Raw genomic sequence first — 19,691 nt, 5'->3', positions numbered from 1 at the left:
AAAGAAACATACATCAGTTTAAAATAAGAGGAAAAATTGGACAAGCAGCAACACATTGTTTGAAATCTCTTTACTATCATTACTTAAAATATTTCTTCTGGGCCAAAATGACCATTGTGGCAGAGGACTACCTATTGATTTTAGATTTAAAATAGTCTTGATTTATTTTTATATAATTATGAAACATTGAAATTTAATTAACTAAACATACTTGCAGTGGAAAACATGGAGGTCTGGAGAACTCCAGACTTCAAATCGAACAGCTCCACAGTGGCAGCCACCTGTATGTTTTACAAGATCCATTCTGTGGGTGTAAAGAAAAGATCAAACCATTGTGTTGAATACATATGTTCGTATTGTTGTATTATGGGATGGTCAGCCTGAATTCAGTTATGTTGCTGTCAACAGGAATGTATTTACCCAGCTCCTCCTTGAAGTTCTGGAAAAACTAGTGTGACGTGTTTGTTGTGCAACCTGCTGACGTGGGACTAGGCGTTCCAACCTAACAACCACCCTGCTGAGGAAAACATAATGGCCCTAATCAAAGTCCATCACTGATAACAGTCACATTTACATGAAAAGCCTCCTGCCCTCAAACAGCTTTGACCCAATCACTGCTGCTGATGTAGTCACTAAATATGTCAATTCAATGAAAAAGTAGGTACCTTTATGCTGATAAAGCGTCGAGTTTGCTGTTCCAAGCCAAGATAACTTCAAATGTGTGTGCTAACAGGGTCGGCTTCCACAGTTCTCGGCTGATCCTATTGCTTGAAAAATTGTTTTTCCTGGAACACTTGGAGGCAGCACATAATAGTTCCAAGGAGAGGGGGTAGGGCAGACTACAGCAGGTTTCGCACAAACACATTCGTCAGAGCTTGAACCAGTTCAGCCACACACCCAGCAGCTCAGTGAAAGGCCCTGGGGCGGTTCATCACGAGTTGGGTATCATATGACAGCGTGCTGGAAGGGTGGAAAGGGAATGTTGTGACCCAAATGCATTAATTATTACTCTCCTGGCTGTATCATATCTGTGACCCAAAAATAGGAACCCACTAGGCCACAGACCCCAGCATGTGAGCTTTAATTTAGATTACAGTGCCACATATGTCTTTGATAGAGGTGGAAGATAAACATGGAAAAAACAGTGGTTAGCACTTGAAACTGCCAGGAATGAAGTAAGGCAGCCGCTGCCACTATCTTACTGGACTACATTTGTGTTATGTTGGTTCCCACAATATAGAGACTACTGAGCCAAATATCAGATGCTCAGATATGTACAATCAGTTGGGTCATTTTCTCTGGAACAAAAAAACCAACATCAAATGAAAATCCTTGTCTGACTGACTTTAAAGGTAAAATGTCCGGTTAATCAAAGCATCCTTAAATCAGTGTTTACCACGTGAGAATTTTCCAGTCAAACCTGGGGCATTGGCATCACGCCGTGCACAGTTGAACCCTTGAAGCATTTTCCAGTAACATCGACAATAAAATAGATGTAATAGTTCACCTTGCACTCCCACCTACTTTTCAGAAAGGTTGAAAATAAATCTGCAGCTAACATTACATCCTAATCTGCACTGTCAGAGTCATTCAGGTTAAACCATAACAATACCCCTATAAGGCTTTAAATAATCTTATCATGTCCTGTAAGGAAACAATGAGTGTTGAGAGCCCATCCACAGCTTTTACACTGCAGTTATAGTTATACGTGAACTATTCAAATCGATTTAGTGATACTATATAGCTACATGGGGAGGCCTCTTTAAGGAATAACAGTAGAACAGTAAAATCTACAAAATGTTGTCTCTCCGGGTGTCAAGTATCCCGTTTCACTCATAAATTCATGACCCATACAGATTATGGTCATGAGACTAGAGCTGCGCTTGCCAGATAATCAGCATCAGATAATTCCCCTTATTGAAATACATATTTCGCTGTGGTGTTCAGATTGGCAGTAGATCAAGAACATGTTCTTTATTTAGATGGTCTGTGCAATGGGAAACCTGGCGTTTGCAAGTACATGAAGTAAAGTGGGCATGGGGAGGCTAGTTAGCAGAGTGATCTTCCTCTATGGCCCAGATACTTTAGCCTGTTGTCACAACAGTTGGTAGCACGTTTACCAAACAGGTTTCCATGTGTTGACAGGCAGGTTTCATGGAGATCGACGGTATTCTTGTCTGCACATGTCCCTATTTAGTGCCAGTCACAATTAATAAGTGCCTGATAAGTTCTTAATAAAACAATGGCTTCTTTTTTTGTTTGTTTATTTTATGGGGGTGGGAAATGTATTGAACAAACTCCACGTGTGTGTAATACACAAGCCACACTGTCCTAACCTGGTGTTATACAAGGTTTTTGTGCGTATTTAGGTGATTTCCGAATGGGTCTGTGTTCCTATCAGAATCCTACAGGCATTACGTAGGATGCCTGTAGTTGCTGTGCGACCTGTCACACAGCAACCAATCACAGGTCAGACAAACAATCGTGCCATCCAATCACATGCTCGGGCAAAATCCCTGTTGCTGCGTTTCTAGAACATTCTGGAGTGTGGCGAGATGTTACTCCGCCGCGGTGGATACATCAAAGATGTCGCTATAAAGCATTGCAGTCTAAATAGATATTCCCTTGTATAACCTTTATGCATTATTATGTATAAACTACATCGTTCAAATCAATTGTGTGTGTTCAAATAACACGCTCCGGAGCAGTGGGGACTATTTTTGAATGCGGATGGATATCAGTGAGTGACGTATGCAGCCTCCCCCATATATGTAACGTTGCAGTGAACTACGGCAGTATCAGACTTTTAGTCGACGCAGACAGAGCCAGAGCTTCTACGCTTGAGACTAAAAACTACGTGGCGAACGTAAGTAGACATTTTGTATTTGTTCATGTTGAACTGTTGTTATACATACACGATAACATTAATGCCTTAGTCTGTTTGGCGACTTGTGGTGTTTTACAGCTTCGCTTAGGGAAGCGTCAACGGTTTCAAAATGTTGAATCCACATTCAAATCATGTCGTTTAGTGACATTACTTCAACATGCTGTTAACGAATATCACTGTTTGTACGATTATCGTCGATTTCGTCGAAGCTACACCACCGAGGGGAAAAGCTAATGCTAGCTACAGCAGTGACTCGACACTTCCAGTATCGTCCATTAGCGGGTGACGTTAGCTGAACAAAAGGAGAGTCAATAAGATCTCAAAATGGCGCTCGGACCGGAATGGCTGCTGCGCTGCCGATGGTCGGGAACTGTACACCGATTTTGTAAATCAACATTTTAAACTGAGTTGTTATTAATGACTTGGCTTATATTTTAACTTAAACATGACCCTGTCGTACATTTAACAATAAGGAGGAAGATATTGCTGTTTTTTGTAAAGAGACAGGATATTCATTCACTTAAAGTGACAACTGTTTCTCTGTAGTTTATGTCCATATGTCTAATGTTAAATAAGATGTTAAGTCATTTTCTAACCCTGACACCCCCCCTCAATTCTACATAGGTTAAACCATGCAGATCTTTGTCAAGACCCTCACTGGCAAGACCATCACCCTCGAGGTTGAGCCTAGTGACACAATTGAAAATGTCAAAGCTAAGATCCAGGACAAGGAAGGCATTCCCCCAGATCAGCAGAGGCTGATCTTTGCTGGCAAGCAGCTGGAAGATGGCCGCACCCTCTCCGACTACAACATCCAGAAGGAGTCCACCCTCCATCTTGTCCTGCGGCTCAGGGGAGGCATGCAGATCTTCGTCAAGACCCTCACTGGCAAGACCATCACCCTGGAGGTTGAGCCCAGCGACACCATTGAAAATGTTAAGGCCAAGATCCAGGACAAGGAAGGTATTCCCCCAGATCAGCAGAGGCTGATCTTTGCTGGCAAGCAGCTGGAAGATGGCCGCACCCTCTCCGACTACAACATCCAGAAAGAGTCCACCCTCCATCTTGTCCTGCGTCTCAGGGGAGGCATGCAGATCTTCGTCAAGACCCTCACTGGCAAGACCATCACCCTGGAGGTTGAGCCCAGCGACACCATTGAAAATGTTAAGGCCAAGATCCAGGACAAGGAAGGTATTCCCCCAGATCAGCAGAGGCTGATCTTTGCTGGCAAGCAGCTGGAAGATGGCCGCACCCTCTCCGACTACAACATCCAGAAAGAGTCCACCCTCCATCTTGTCCTGCGTCTCAGGGGAGGCATGCAGATCTTCGTCAAGACCCTCACTGGCAAGACCATCACCCTGGAGGTTGAGCCCAGCGACACCATTGAAAATGTTAAGGCCAAGATCCAGGACAAGGAAGGTATTCCCCCAGATCAGCAGAGGCTGATCTTTGCTGGCAAGCAGCTGGAAGATGGCCGCACCCTCTCCGACTACAACATCCAGAAGGAGTCCACCCTCCATCTTGTCCTGCGTCTCAGGGGAGGCATGCAGATCTTCGTCAAGACCCTCACTGGCAAGACCATCACTCTTGAGGTTGAGCCCAGCGACACCATTGAAAATGTTAAGGCCAAGATCCAGGACAAGGAAGGTATTCCCCAGATCAGCAGAGGCTGATCTTTGCTGGCAAGCAGCTGGAAGATGGCCGCACCCTCTCCGACTATAACATCCAGAAGGAGTCCACCCTCCATCTTGTCCTGCGTCTCAGGGGAGGCATGCAGATCTTCGTCAAGACCCTCACTGGCAAGACCATCACCCTGGAGGTTGAGCCCAGCGACACCATTGAAAATGTTAAGGCCAAGATCCAGGACAAGGAAGGTATTCCCCAGATCAGCAGAGGCTGATCTTTGCTGGCAAGCAGCTGGAAGATGGCCGCACCCTCTCCGACTAAACATCCAGAAGGAGTCCACCCTCCATCTTGTCCTGCGTCTCAGGGGAGGCATGCAGATCTTCGTCAAGACCCTCACTGGCAAGACCATCACTCTTGAGGTTGAGCCCAGCGACACCATTGAAAATGTTAAGGCCAAGATCCAGGACAAGGAAGGTATTCCCCCAGATCAGCAGAGGCTGATCTTTGCTGGCAAGCAGCTGGAAGATGGCCGCACCCTCTCCGACTATAACATCCAGAAGGAGTCCACCCTCCATCTTGTCCTGCGTCTCAGGGGAGGCATGCAGATCTTCGTCAAGACCCTCACTGGCAAGACCATCACCCTGGAGGTTGAGCCCAGCGACACCATTGAAAATGTTAAGGCCAAGATCCAGGACAAGGAAGGTATTCCCCCAGATCAGCAGAGGCTGATCTTTGCTGGCAAGCAGCTGGAAGATGGCCACCCTCTCCGACTACAACATCCAGAAGGAGTCCACCTCCATCTTGTCCTGCGTCTCAGGGAGGCATGCAGATCTTCGTCAAGACCCTCACTGGCAAGACCATCACTCTTGAGGTTGAGCCCAGCGACACCATTGAAAATGTTAAGGCCAAGATCCAGGACAAGGAAGGTATTCCCCCAGATCAGCAGAGGCTGATCTTTGCTGGCAAGCAGCTGGAAGATGGCCGCACCCTCTCCGACTATAACATCCAGAAGGAGTCCACCCTCCATCTTGTCCTGCGTCTCAGGGGAGGCATGCAGATCTTCGTCAAGACCCTCACTGGCAAGACCATCACTCTTGAGGTTGAGCCCAGCGACACCATTGAAAATGTTAAGGCCAAGATCCAGGACAAGGAAGGTATTCCCCCAGATCAGCAGAGGCTGATCTTTGCTGGCAAGCAGCTGGAAGATGGCCGCACCCTCTCCGACTACAACATCCAGAAAGAGTCCACCCTCCATCTTGTCCTGCGTCTGAGGGGAGGTATGCAGATCTTCGTCAAGACCCTCACGGGCAAGACCATCACCCTGGAGGTTGAGCCCATCGACACCATTGAAAATGTTAAGGCCAAGATCCAGGACAAGGAAGGCATTCCCCCAGATCAGCAGAGGCTGATCTTTGCTGGCAAGCAGCTGGAAGATGGCCGCACCCTCTCCGACTACAACATCCAGAAGGAGTCCACCCTCCATCTTGTCCTGCGGCTGAGAGGCGGGCAGTAAACTGCACTAAAATTCCATGTTATTCACCATTGTTCTCGCCATATTTGTTCATGTATGACATGCTCTACATGCTGTTAAACATTTTAACCTTTACATGACCAAAATGACAATTAATAAAGGGTTAAACTTAACTTCCTGGTGTTGTTCTTTCTTGATGAAAATCCCATTTTATATTGATGGTAAAGTCTACACAATATTAAAGAACTGGTAATGTTGACATCTTAAGCTAATGTCAAAATCATACAAGGAGAAGTGTAAAGTATTAAGTTTTCAAGTTTAATCTTGAATAAATTACCAATTACATAAATGTGTTAAGGTTTGGGAGTAGGCCCATATCAGTTTTTCATGCATTTTAAACTTATTAGTCGTTGTTTTGTGACACTAATGTAAAGCAGTTCTTTAACTTCTAATCTTGTTTTCATTCAAACTAAAGGCATACAACAGCAATATTATTGGAGGACATGTTCCTGATCAGTATGCTTAAGTATGGAAATCTATTAAGTTGTGTCTTCTCTGGTTCATTCAAAAGACAAGATGTAGAAATAACATTAAAGTAACTTCAGGAGTTTTCATATCTAGCTGCATAAAGTACATAGTCCAAATAATTAAAAGCTGTCCCAAGGCAGTAGGTAAGGGTATGTTAGGCATATATTCATTCTTTTATATATATCTATAACTATATACATAGAAGTAAGCATGATTCTTCTTGACCCATAATGTACATCACAATGTTGCATTATTTATTACATTGAGTCATCCAGAGATATTCTACAAGCCTGTTCACAAAGCAGTGCTGCTGTAAGTGGGTGCAGTGGAGCACAGAGGGTTGATATATAGAACTCCTGAGTACAGAACAGCCGAAATGGTTGAGCACTTTTTTTACATCAGGGTGTGGCGCCATCTAGTGATGACCACGCGATGTTGTCTCGTAAGCGTTTTTACCCTGAGGGAGAACATTTTGTATCACTAGAAAGGACAAAGAGTCCACCATGTTCATATCACACTTCTGTACAAGCACTGTACTGCAGTGGTTATGTCCTGGTGGCAGCCAGAAAGGAACATGATGTCCTTCCAAGTAAGCCTAGGTAGTCATAAAGGTAATATGCTTTATTCAAAGCATAAAAAAACACATATATTATACATCCATAAATATAAATAAGCTATGGAATGTAAATGACCAGATTTATATAATTACTTGGTATTTCTCTTTTATATGACTTTGCCCCTGACGTCCACTATACATCAGAGTGAAATATACTTTTTCTCCACTATACATTTATTTGACAATTATAGTTACTTCATAGATAAAGGTTTTGCATACAAACCTATGATAACCTTAAATATACAGTAAATATACACGATTAAAGATTAAACATGTAGTTCTCACCCTTTTTGGCTTGTGATCCTTAACATAAAAGTGTTCTTGTAATGTGACAGCTGTCTGAATTAACAATTCCACCAAAGATCTATTTCCCCTTCAAATCTCTAAAATAGATACATTTCAACAACTGGTTTTAGGACCCGAAGGGTTAAATGATCCCATGTTTTACATTAAATTAAAAGATTAGAAAACAGAAGACATATTTGTGCAGCAAAACTTAGTCTTCCTTTTTTCCCCCACACCATTATTTATCTCATGACCCCATCATATTTATTGTGTGACCTTATATAAAACGCCCTACCCCTAGATTGAGAACCACTGGACTTAGCTGTAAAACTGAATAAATCAGTTGATGCTAGATTCACTTAAAATAGTAAATTGCTTCTTATGCACTGATGCATCAACGTCAACAATCTAATTACATCACATATGATTATGTAATAGTCACAATGGCTATTTTTCTTTTCTTTTTTATCCTTTATGAACATTAGGCTGATAATACATCTGCATTTTTTATTTAAGTTCGATTTTTAATGTAATTAAAGGCCCTTGTTGCTTTTAACCCCACTGATGTGAATCCACATGAAAGGCGAAGTTTAGGGACAGCACTGTAGGAATGTAGTGTGGATTATAGAGCACACCAGGGTTGTGCTGTGGTATTTACCATCTAATCCAAAAATAAACTGGCTCAACGCTGTTATGTGGATAATCTGGTGTCATCTGTTTATTCTGCCAACGGCATTTATCTCATAGTCTCATAGAACTGCTGACTCTACAATCTGCTGTTAGTTTGTGCACAAAGATCAGGAAAGGGTAAGAGGAAGAGTTCATGAAACACACTCCTTATTACATTTTGAAAATAAACTGTTTCATATACTATCAGAGTGGCTGTACTCTAAAAACCAAAAATATATATTAGCTACTTGACTTGTTCAGCCAGTTCCTCTCAAACAATTTTTTTAAACAAAGTAATTAAGCAGGTGTAACTAGTCCAACCAGTCTTGTGTTAAACAAACAGATTAACTGCTTGGTTTTCTTGTTTTTATTTATCATGTCTTACTCATTATGGGAGTATATATTATTTCTATGGACTTCCTGGTTGATACAATTAGAAGAAGAAGAATTATTTGATGAACACTTCACTTGATGGCAGACACATTTCTCAATATTTCCACATGACTCATTCACATGTGACTCATGATGGTAACATGACTGCAGGTTAGTCATGCAGTTGTAGACACTAATTACTGGGAGCACTGAGTTTTGTTTATTGGATTTGAAATATACTTAGACACTCCATATTTTCCTTTCACGTATGTAAGTTACCTCATTGGGAAAATATTAATAAATTAATAATTATTAGTCAACTATTAGGCAAACTGCCCTGATATTCTTACCTCCATGCACTCCGATCACTTTAATCATTCAGTATTTATCTATGTTCTTACAATCAGTTTCCAAAGCCATTATCCTGTTCACCGTCCTTTTACATTTATATACACTTCTCTTACTTTATAATTTTAGTATACTTCACAAATATGTAATTGTCCGTGGACATTGCACTGATGTCAGCGTTGCTTTTCTTTCTTGCTTTTACTCGTGTTTTGACAAGCTCCATGTGCCTTAGAATTGCGTTCTGGCGACAATTAAAGTTGTTTTGAATTGAATTGAACTGGATTCTGGTGTGTCTAGTTTCCTGTGTATAAATTCACAAAATGTGCCACACTTCAAACAACTAAACTCCTTGTATGACAGAGTAGCCTTTGAGAATACATGGTGGCACTGGTTGTCAACAAAACATGATAAAGAGACTGGACAGACAGATTAGGAGGGCCAGCCCGGTCCTGGGATGCCCCCTTGACCCACTGTACAACCAGCTCTGCTCCCAGTAGAACTACACGCACACATTATGGGCTGCACTTTCACTCTGGTTTAACTCTCTCAACTGTGCAATATTTATTCTGTCTGTGCAATACAATGGTTCATGTGCAATCCATTCACTGTTCATATTCTCACACTGCACATACTTTTCTTGTTTTTACACTATATAAATCAGTTTATATTCCAATCATAATTTTTTTATATTTCCTTACACTTAAGTACTATTATCCTTACACTTAGGTATTGCATGTTACTTATTATTACTTACTGATGGCTATTTATGTCTCTTGCTGCTGTAATATTGCAAATTTGAAGATAATTTTTATCTTAAAAAGGAGAAAAAAAGACGACAAGGCGGCACTATTTTGAGTCGCGGATGGACACAGGTTGATGACGTGTCTCCTGTATAAATGGACCTGTCCCCCTGGCAACTGCATTCACGGGAGCTGTTGTGACCGAAGAGAGGCTGAACACACCGAAAGGGACTGTAAGTGCAACCATCTGCCTCTGAAAATGTCAATACTATGTCAACACTATATATTAATATTCATTTCTTATTAGCAGTGACATCTTAGTTGATTTGTTCTTTTACCAGTTCACAGCCTCCATTGCTCTTGTCTGTGGTCTGTGGTCTGTGTAGCAGCTAAACCAAAATGACGCCTCTCAAACAAACAACATACGTAACCTACGTGATCTATGTTTTATGGTTCATGTAATTCGTCCTAAACTTGCGCAAGCACGTGAGAGACACGTAGGAGTAGTTACAGGTAGCAACGGTACATTTCTAGCTGTGTCCTCCATTAGCGGGTAACGTTAGCCGAACAAACGAAAGCAAACAACAATAGCTTATTTTAAAATGGCGCTGGTGCTCGAATCACCGGTTCCTACCAGTATGTTCATGTCATACAGCAGCTCTTAGCTAACTGTCACTGCTCATAACAGCAGGTTGAATGTGTAAAACGTGTATAACGTTTAATATGATTCAACAATTGTTCTATATCTCTTGTCACAAATCCTGTAAAGGGACATATAATAAACTGTAGATGTAAGATCTATTTAAAATGATTGAGGCTGTGTTTCATGGCAGACAGGTCACATATCTGTGACCCCTTTTGGTTGTCCTGTCAGACATACAATGTGTTTTCATTCCTGTGTTTCCTTTTAGATTAAAAGGCCTTAAATAGTGTCTTTATATTTTCTCAGGTGCAAACATGCAGATCTTTGTGAAGACCCTCACGGGCAAGACCATCACCCTCGAGGTTGAGCCCAGTGACACCATTGAAAATGTCAAGGCCAAGATCCAGGACAAGGAAGGCATTCCCCCAGATCAGCAGAGGCTGATCTTTGCTGGCAAGCAGCTGGAAGATGGCCGCACCCTCTCCGACTACAACATCCAGAAGGAGTCCACCCTCCATCTTGTCCTGCGTCTGAGGGGAGGTATGCAGATCTTCGTCAAGACCCTCACTGGCAAGACCATCACCCTGGAGGTTGAGCCCAGCGACACCATTGAAAATGTCAAGGCCAAGATCCAGGACAAGGAAGGCATTCCCCCAGATCAGCAGAGGCTGATCTTTGCTGGCAAGCAGCTGGAAGATGGCCGCACCCTCTCCGACTACAACATCCAGAAGGAGTCCACCCTCCATCTTGTCCTGCGTCTGAGGGGAGGTATGCAGATCTTCGTCAAGACCCTCACTGGCAAGACCATCACCCTGGAGGTTGAGCCCAGCGACACCATTGAAAATGTCAAGGCCAAGATCCAGGACAAGGAAGGTATTCCCCCAGATCAGCAGAGGCTGATCTTTGCTGGCAAGCAGCTGGAAGATGGCCGCACCCTCTCCGACTACAACATCCAGAAGGAGTCCACCCTCCATCTTGTCCTGCGTCTGAGGGGTGGGCAATAAATTATCCCTAGATATTACTTGATTAACATGACAACCTGACCAAATAAAAGATGAGATTGAATTATATTGTGGTTTTATTTATCTAGTACATTCAGGCATCTGCACACTGACAATTTAGCTATCAAACATAAACCAGCACTAAAAACAAATTTACAGTTAGGTTTGAAATTACTCTATTTGTTTCTGAAGTATCATTTATTTCCTACACAATTAACAAGCAATCCAAGATTTTACAATAAACAGAATAATGCCAGTTGGTTATTTATGAAAATTCAGTGGATGTGACTGCATCGTACAGGCTTCTTCAAAAGATAATAAAGTACAGGAGCGTAGGATAAGGTCAGGTGTGTTTTTCTGAATAGTTTATTTTTAATTTGTTCATGGCAGCAGGTAGTTAAGGAATCTGGATCATTTATATTTGTAAAATCAGGAACTGTCGTAACAAGTCCTGTTACTGGGTTTAATCACTATAATCAGAGACTATGTAACGAAGTGTGATGTAGCACATGGAACCACTAGAGGTCACCCTCCATAAAGCTACAGTTTCTGTTCTTCCTGTACCATTGCACAGATACTGAATGTGGTTTAAAGGGAGTGCCCTCTCATTGCCTGATCTGCACTGAAATCCCAGTTTCTCACACACGTGTAAACAACACCAAGCCTGACCTTACATTTTTGCACACATATAAAACAAGATGGGTTTATGGTAGGCCATGGATTAGTCTCATGACTGTCAAACAGCTCCCCTTTAAAACTGGTATTCTGGTTATTCGTGTTGAAACTGATGATGATTTTACATTTAAAAGGCTGTTGAGTGCAGTAGTTCAATACACTAAGAGTAAAGTGAAGGTGGTTTGAAAAATAAAGCCATGAAGAGTTTATTTATCACTTAACTTCACACAATCTACAGTCACTATAACAAACTAAATCAATTCAATATTTGGTATGACCCCTTTTTCAAACAGCACCAGTTCAGTACAGTTGCCGTTTTGCAAGGCACTCGGCAGATCAATAGAACTATCAGTGGACCAGTAGTACCAGTTCTATGGATTAAGTCTGCATAAAAAAAGCATTGAAATATCGACAAAAAAGACATGAGTACATAAAACAACAGAAAAGCAATCAGGAGAGCATATATCTCCTAAAAGGCCAAACAGTCCCTTTAAATTAAATCAAGCTGCTCCAAATATCAGGCACCAACATGTATATCATTTACCTAAATGTGCTTGATTTATTTCATTATGATCCACAAATTGTTTCCTGGGAAAACGGACAAATTATTCCTGGATCTGCACAAAATAAAAATGAAAACTGTCACTTGAGCTTGTATTATGGGACAACATTGCCGGATGCCTCCCCATCACTGTCTGTCCACCATGATCAGAACACCTAAGTACAACACAGAGACGAACTAATGTACTGGTGTGCATGTCCCTCTCAACTACCCACCTCTTTGCACGGCCCTGCTTGTAGTCTACAAACATGTTGTGTTTCCCCAGTGACAGATTCCTGCAGTTACCATATTAGAGTAGTAGGACATGTGTATATGTTATAATTAGAGCCACTATACAATAGAAATACAGCAGAGAGATTTATCATTAAACCTGATACGTCACAAAGTTTTGTGAGATGTAATGTAACTATTGACGTGTGACGTGTGCACTGTGTTGATCCCTCTGCCCCTCTCTCACTTGGTGTGCCTGCAGCCTGACAAGTGAAAGGTCTGCATATATCAGCTGGAGCCTGGGAGCCTGTGTCAGTGTGTGCAGGCAGTGCAGGGGGGAAGGAATGGCAGGCTGGGGGATCTTCTTCCTCTCTCTGCTCAACTACAAGACAGAGAAATATGTCATCGCAGAGAACAGGAGGATTGGAATATTGTTTCGTCTCTATCAGCTGGCCGTACTGGGATACATAATAGGGTGAGGAGCAATATGCATGTCCCGGCTTTTTACTAACATGGACGGCATTAAGTAACCTTTTACAGAGTGATTCACAAGTTAAAAATAGTTGAGCTGGTCAAAAAAAGGTTTTTGGATTTTAAAGAGGCAGCGTCACTTTGTTTTCAGATCTGGAAAAAGTGTTTTCTCTTTTGAAATTAGGTAAGATTGTGTTGGTAAATTATCTAATGGGTCAGACTACTATGGACGGAGTGGGTTATGTTACCTCACCCTTCACTGTGTCATGTCACATGCATGTAAGAGACATGATGAAAAGCAGGTGACTGGTGATTACAGCGATAAACAACAATCTATGACACATTTATCTTACCATTACGTTCAATTACTTTTTTTAACTAAGTATATATAGTGTAAAATCTGATCTCCGTATTAAATTTGACTTTGACTTCATTATAAACCTAATGATTCTGTATGGTAAATTTCACATCCATAAATATAGAACAGCAAACAATAAACCTGATTTCACTGGATTTTTCTTACGTGAATTCAAAGAATATAGCAAGACTTCATAGACACAAAAAAAGTAACAGAATTGTCCAAATTTACAGTGACATTTTAAATGAACAATAAGAAACAGTCCCCCATTTCTTTTCTTTGCTCTCCTTTATATTTATGTCAAACATCATTTTTTGCATGTACTGTCACTTTAACTGTTCATTTTCAGTTTTGAGCGCATATCTGCAGTGTTTGTACAACATTGTACAATTCTGTGAAGTTGCAAAAAGAGCTGAGCAGGTGACAGGTACAACTGGTTTAAGCTCACTTGTTTAGAGGGAGAAGTTGTGCTGTGTGTAGTGGTAAAGGCAGCAGTGTGTCTGCTGCAGGCTGGTTGTGAAAATCACAGGCATGTGCTGCAGCTCATGTTCACATGCACTGGTTTTCATTTCTGTCTCACTCCTGAGACCTTTGGTGTTTTTAATTCTACTCATTTGCGGCTGCAGTCTCGTCCTGTGTGTGAACATTACACACTGGTTCCAACATTATTGTTATGAAGCAGTGGTAGATCAAGGATTCTTGCAGGGACCATAAAGGGCCCACAATTATATGTCAAACATCCATGAACAATTACGTATTCAGTAAGATGCACATTTAAGTCATTCCTTGTTTACTGTTAGCTCTATAGCTTTGAGCAAAGGCCCATATCAGTAAATATACTTTGAAAATGTTATGTAAGAATTGTTGTGTTTGTTGTGTTGGTATATACTAGAAGAATAGTATAACATGTCCTGTTATAAAATAATTATAGTTCCAGCGGTGCTGTATAAAATATCCTGCCATGTAGTCTATGATACCTATTAGCATTACTCATGCTGGTGAACACACCTACAGACAGTGTGTGGTGTCAGCCCAGATTACATGCTGCTCAACAAGGCATCATATTTTGATATTGCATATGTTTCATTGACATTAAAAAAAACTATATCTACAAACATAATAATTGATTTTGGATGTATTCGGCACTTATGACATTATGCAGTCTAAAGTTTCCATGTAAACCTCAGGTGGGTGTTTGTGGTGAGGAAGGGCTACCAGGAGAGGGAGGAGGCCATCCAGACGTCAGTCATCACCAAGCTGAAAGGTGTCACACTGACCAACAGCTCAGAGTCTGGGCTCCACCTCTGGAGCGCTGAGGATTACGTCATACCCCCAAATGTGAGTCCGCTGTATCATCATCTTATCTTTCAGTCTATCTATATGCATCTTCCACATAAACATAAAAACAAAACCACCCCATGAGTTTAAAAAAGGCCATCCCACCTCGCAGGGTGTGTATTGATGTCAGAGCGTTCCCTAATTACGCTCCTGTCAAGAGAGATTATGAGTACGTTGAGTGTCAGCATTAGCCTCAGCACCCAACTAAACAGATTTAACAATATTGAACTTCCCGGGGAGTGTAATTAGTTTAACCTTTTACTTGTCGAACTCATTGTCTTGACCTGAATTTTCCTTTTTTAGGGCGAGCAGGTGTTCTTCATAGTAACAAATTACATAGAGACGCCCAATCAGAGACTGGGCTTCTGTGCTGAGGTGAGGACACCGAAATCCTAATGTCTGACTTATTATAAATCACACTGTTACAGATGTTTTCACATCCAGCAGCTTTTATTGTTCCTCACAGAGTTACAAGGTGTCAAATGGACGATGTCTAAGTGATGATGACTGCGCCGAAGGGGAGGCTGTAACAGCTGGCCATGGTGAGGACCTCACATCCATGTTTTCAGCTCAGTTACAACTTTTCATTGCTCATTTATAAGTTTTTGTATTTACACACATCTAATCATAGAAAATACACACATACCGACAGTACTCCAATATGTATTGTTCTGTAACAAACTTCTGCCAGCCAAGAATCTGTTCTTCCTCTGTTAGGGATCAAGACCGGCCTGTGCATAAACAGCACCGGGACCTGTGAGATTCACGCCTGGTGTCCGGTCGAATACACCAAGCGTCCCGCGTGAGAATCCCTCCTCTGTTGCAGAACTTTAGAAATTAATCCATTTTGTGCTGTGGCATTCACACATTCCCCCACACACACACACACACACAGATATTTCACAGCTTCTATTTATTACCAACACAGCCTGTCAGCTCCAGTTCTTTTTTCCCCTCTCACACAGCCGCCTGTCTCTTTCATTCGCAGAGAGCCTTTACTGAGCGAGGCAGAAAACTTCACCATCTACATCAAGAATTTCATCCGCTTCCCAAAGTTTGAATTCTCCAAGTAAGTGGCGCTGACTGCCAGTGTGTACGGACTCAAGACATCATGACACAGATGAGTGAGAGAGCTGAGGGATATACGTTCCAGCGGCTGCTTTAAATAACTTTAGGGTGCAGAGAGCCTTCTATTTATACCGGCCTGTGCATTGCACTCGGTGAGACAGTGAAACAGTCATCTGAGATGTCCTTGACAGCAGGCCTGGTTCTGGACAGGTGTCAGATCAGATGGGGCTAGCCCACTGAGCTCTTCTGCCCTCTGTCACCCCCCCCCCGCCCCCGCCCCTGCTCTTTTCTGTTCCACTCCTGCTAGAAAGCATCGAGATGCCACAAGCCACACTTGATTCATCAGTCAGGACCTTATTCCAATTACACACTCATCTCTCTTGTGTTTCCTTACTGATCTTGATGTGCTGAGGCCTAATGGGGTTTGGCAGGTAATAGAAATCCCTCTTAATCGGTGCTACTTGAAATGGCTGGCAACATGACTCGTCCTATTATGTGGCACACGCGGTTTCACTCTGTTCTTATAGCCAGTAGGTGTAAAGATGTGGTTTGAATCCTGCATGCCTTCAGTCAGAGAGTGTGTTGAGTCGGAGTGAGGGCTTTGTAAGGCTGAGGGGAAATGAAAACCACTACGACTCTTACTTGGCATGGTCAGCTGTCTCTTGCAGTCTGACAACTTTACCTTTGGTGATTTTCATCTTTTAACTTCACCGGATGAAGGGGATATGAAAAATGGCCCTTTCAATCTGGATGGATAACCTTAAAGATACACATTTCTTGTCTTCACCTTTTAGGTCTAACGTCCTTGAAACCTCTGATGATAGCTACCTGAAAAGATGCTCCTACGACAGAGAGAATCATCATTACTGCCCTATCTTCCGCCTTGGAGATATGGTCAGCTGGACTGGACACGACTTCCAGGACATGGCTGTGAAGGTACAAACTAAAACAATGTGCCAGTTCAGACGGACATTCTGCTTCCGCACTGCTAAGTTAATTTGTTTCTGTATAGCTGGGTATTAACAAACTATAGAATAGCCCTCAGTAGAGCACATACCTCCACCGAGGCCCATTAGTCCCTTGAAATCCAATGAAGCTGCACCAAGTTACACACACTGAAAATGCACAGTATTAAAGAAATGTTTAAAATGTTTTCACACTTATTATTATTATTATCGTAGTAGCCTATTTGTATTATCGTTATATACAGTATGTACTTGGTCCATAGGGTGGGTCTGTTGGTATCCTCATCGAGTGGAACTGTGACCTGGATAAGGACTCCTCACGGTGTAATCCACATTACAGCTTCACTCGTTTGGACATGAACTTGAACAACTCAGTCACATCAGGATACAACTTCAGGTGCATCCTCTCAGGCATGAAACAAGAAATTTGTCTAACCTGTGTCCTTTTCATCTCATGCACTTAAAGTCCACTGATTTGTTTCTCCCCTGCAGATATGCCAGGTATTACAAGGATCAAAATGGTGAAACCTATCGCACTTTGTATAAAGTGTATGGAATTCGCTTCGACATAATGATCAACGGCCAGGTACAGCAGAAATATGAGACGTTTTTTCCCCCAACATGATTCCTGTAGCCACCTGCAGTGAATGTCTGTTATTGTTGTACAGGCTGGAAAATTCAACATCGTTCCCACAATAATTGCCATTGGTTCTGGTATTGCCCTGCTGGGTGCTGTGAGTATTCTATGGTGATGTGCATGTGGGTAATTGATATGTAATTCTAGTATTAAGTTTTGAAAAAAAAAAAATCATGTTACTGTGCAACAAGCAGTGGCGGAGCTGGGATCTATAGGGGGCCATTAAGGGGCCAAGATTTACATAGAGGGGCCAATTATACATCCAACATCATTTCACAATTCCTGTTTCAGCTGGTTTCCAATTTAGGGGCTGCATCCTTTGAAGGCTACATTGGAAGGCTCCTCCTTGTCGACTGACAAATGCGTCCTTTTATCCACAAGAAACAAAGGCTCCAACGGGTGGATCCGTACTGGCCCAGTGTATCCCAGGAGTCATTGCGCTTCGGTGACAAACCATTTTTCAGAGAGATAATGGTGCAGGGAGGTGCAGAGATGTCTAACGATTATGCTTATGCTTCAATTCAACTGAACAGCTAACAGTACACATGTTAAAAAAGGGGGCATTAAAACCTTTGTTGTGTACCCGGCGCAAGAAGATCGCCTCATTTTTGGGCTGGGTAGCCCACACCCTCCGAGGGATGCAGCCTCTGAATTGAGATCCAGTGCCCCCCTGGTGCCACCCCTGGATTCTCCTCTGAAAGTGATGGATGACCATCAGCAACAGAGAAAATGACCTTCAGCTACTCACTGATATGTTTTTTTCTTTCAGGGAGCCTTTGCCTGTGATATGATTCTACTCTACATGATGAACACGAGCTCCTTCTACCGAGAGAGAAAGTTTGAAATCATCAACTTCAAGTATGATTTTAACTCTTTCACACATTCCAATCAATCGTTATCCAAAACTGGTATCATGCCATTTGTTGGCACATCTTTCCCACACTCTGTGTAACAGGAAGGACCGGACCAAAAACAAGGACGGAAAGGCTGGACACCGGGCGAGGAGAGCCAGGAAGCCAGGGGCAGAGAAAGGCGTCGGCAACTCTAACAAAGAGGAGGAAACTGAAGCCAGTAAGGAATCTTCTCCCACAGCAGAGGAAAAACGGGGTCCCACCATTCCACGCAACACAGGACAAAGATACACCTCCGCTCTCCCTACCCAAGTTTCAGAGCAGAAGAACCACATCACGTTCTCGTCACACAGTTAAGGTTATAAGACAGAGCTAGACCACTCAATCACAGTGGCCCCAGTTATGTTGCAGGAGGTGGAACCAAAACGTCAAATGGATTGTCCATTTCTTATCTGCTGGTATGACTGTTGCCATTTCAACCAGCTTGAGAGATGCTTGCATTGACTGAAAATGTGTTAGTCCAGGGAAATGTTGATGTGCTGCACTGGTTAGTGGGCCAGGACTCTGATGTCATACAAACAAGAGGGTGGTTTTAAGTTAATGGGTCAGGAACCATGAGATTACAACAGGTCCATTAATAAGAAGTACTGTGATAATGATGATTCATTCATCAAAGACTTTTAGTGAATTGCCAAATATGTGTCAGTTGGTGTTTCAGTTACTATTAATTGTTATAAATTCTCTTTCAAATTTTTTTGGATGGTTGGGAATCTATTTAGACTAATTTGGCCTCATTTCCTGTGTGTGTTGTATTCTGGGCCTAAGTTTTGACCTTTGTTATTTTATGGACATTATAAAAATTACACAAAAAATATTAGATGTGATACATCAGTCCTCGGACATCTTCTAAATTCAGTGTTACAGAAAAGATCATGAAAGAACAGATTGAAGAGAATGTATTTTTAGTGCACTCAATGTAAGAAAATGTGAACTGTCTTAATTACTGTTCAGCTGAAGGCATCATGTACCTGTGTTGTGACAGACATGTGAACACTAGTTTAACACCGCTGTGTTGTGTTTCCTATTCTATGGTTCTGACATGGATATCTACCATGCAATTGTTACAACACACTCGTATTGATAATTATTCACGTAGGACACTGTGGAATGCAGTCTGTCATGTGCCGTCAGTCTTCTTTGAGTCGTCAGGTTCACTGGAGATGTGCGGCCTGATTGACGTTGAAGTGCAATGAATCCTTTTCCTGTTTTGTTCCTGTGTCTTTTTATTGAATGTTCTTCATTGTTGAAAACAAATGTATTTGTCATGTTGATTTCATTTAAGCATGTGACACTGCCTTACAGACAAAATA

The 19,691-nt window shown here is 42.1% G+C and overlaps 2 protein-coding genes across 2 annotated transcripts; both read left to right on the top strand.

Moving 5' to 3' along the window:
• Positions 1-2,710: 2,710 nt before the first annotated feature.
• On the top strand, positions 2,711-11,250 carry ubb (ubiquitin B). The gene is given in 9 exon segments (XM_035178230.2): positions 2,711-2,866; positions 3,512-4,537; positions 4,540-4,764; positions 4,767-4,829; positions 4,832-5,270; positions 5,272-5,306; positions 5,309-5,326; positions 5,329-6,019; positions 10,499-11,250. Coding segments are annotated over 8 exon segments (3,180 nt in total). The 5' UTR covers positions 2,711-2,866; positions 3,512-3,519; the 3' UTR covers positions 11,190-11,250.
• Positions 11,251-12,910: 1,660 nt separating this feature from the next.
• On the top strand, positions 12,911-19,591 carry p2rx5 (purinergic receptor P2X, ligand-gated ion channel, 5). Its single transcript, XM_035178227.2, has 12 exons — positions 12,911-13,108; positions 14,650-14,800; positions 15,104-15,175; positions 15,267-15,342; positions 15,518-15,602; positions 15,789-15,869; positions 16,663-16,804; positions 17,097-17,230; positions 17,326-17,419; positions 17,502-17,567; positions 18,240-18,328; positions 18,426-19,591. Exons 1-12 carry the CDS (start codon positions 12,978-12,980, stop codon positions 18,676-18,678), a joined length of 1,374 nt encoding a protein of 457 aa, XP_035034118.1. The 5' UTR covers positions 12,911-12,977; the 3' UTR covers positions 18,679-19,591.
• The last annotated feature ends 100 nt before the right edge of the window (positions 19,592-19,691 follow it).

The sequence above is a fragment of the Hippoglossus stenolepis genome, chromosome 15 (genome assembly GCF_022539355.2).
Source record: "Hippoglossus stenolepis isolate QCI-W04-F060 chromosome 15, HSTE1.2, whole genome shotgun sequence".
Lineage (NCBI taxonomy): Eukaryota > Metazoa > Chordata > Actinopteri > Pleuronectiformes > Pleuronectidae > Hippoglossus > Hippoglossus stenolepis.
This window is presented reverse-complemented; position numbering and strand designations above follow the sequence as displayed.

Excerpts from the sequence above, each read along its gene's own strand:
- p2rx5 (XM_035178227.2), top strand. The coding sequence starts at position 12,978 with ATGGCAGGCTGGGGGATCTTCTTCCTCTCTCTGCTCAACTACAAGACA. Across the intron at positions 14,801-15,103 it reads ATTACGTCATACCCCCAAAT|GGCGAGCAGGTGTTCTTCAT; the intron begins GTGAGTCCGCTG and ends TTCCTTTTTTAG. Across the intron at positions 17,231-17,325 it reads ACATCAGGATACAACTTCAG|ATATGCCAGGTATTACAAGG; the intron begins GTGCATCCTCTC and ends TCTCCCCTGCAG.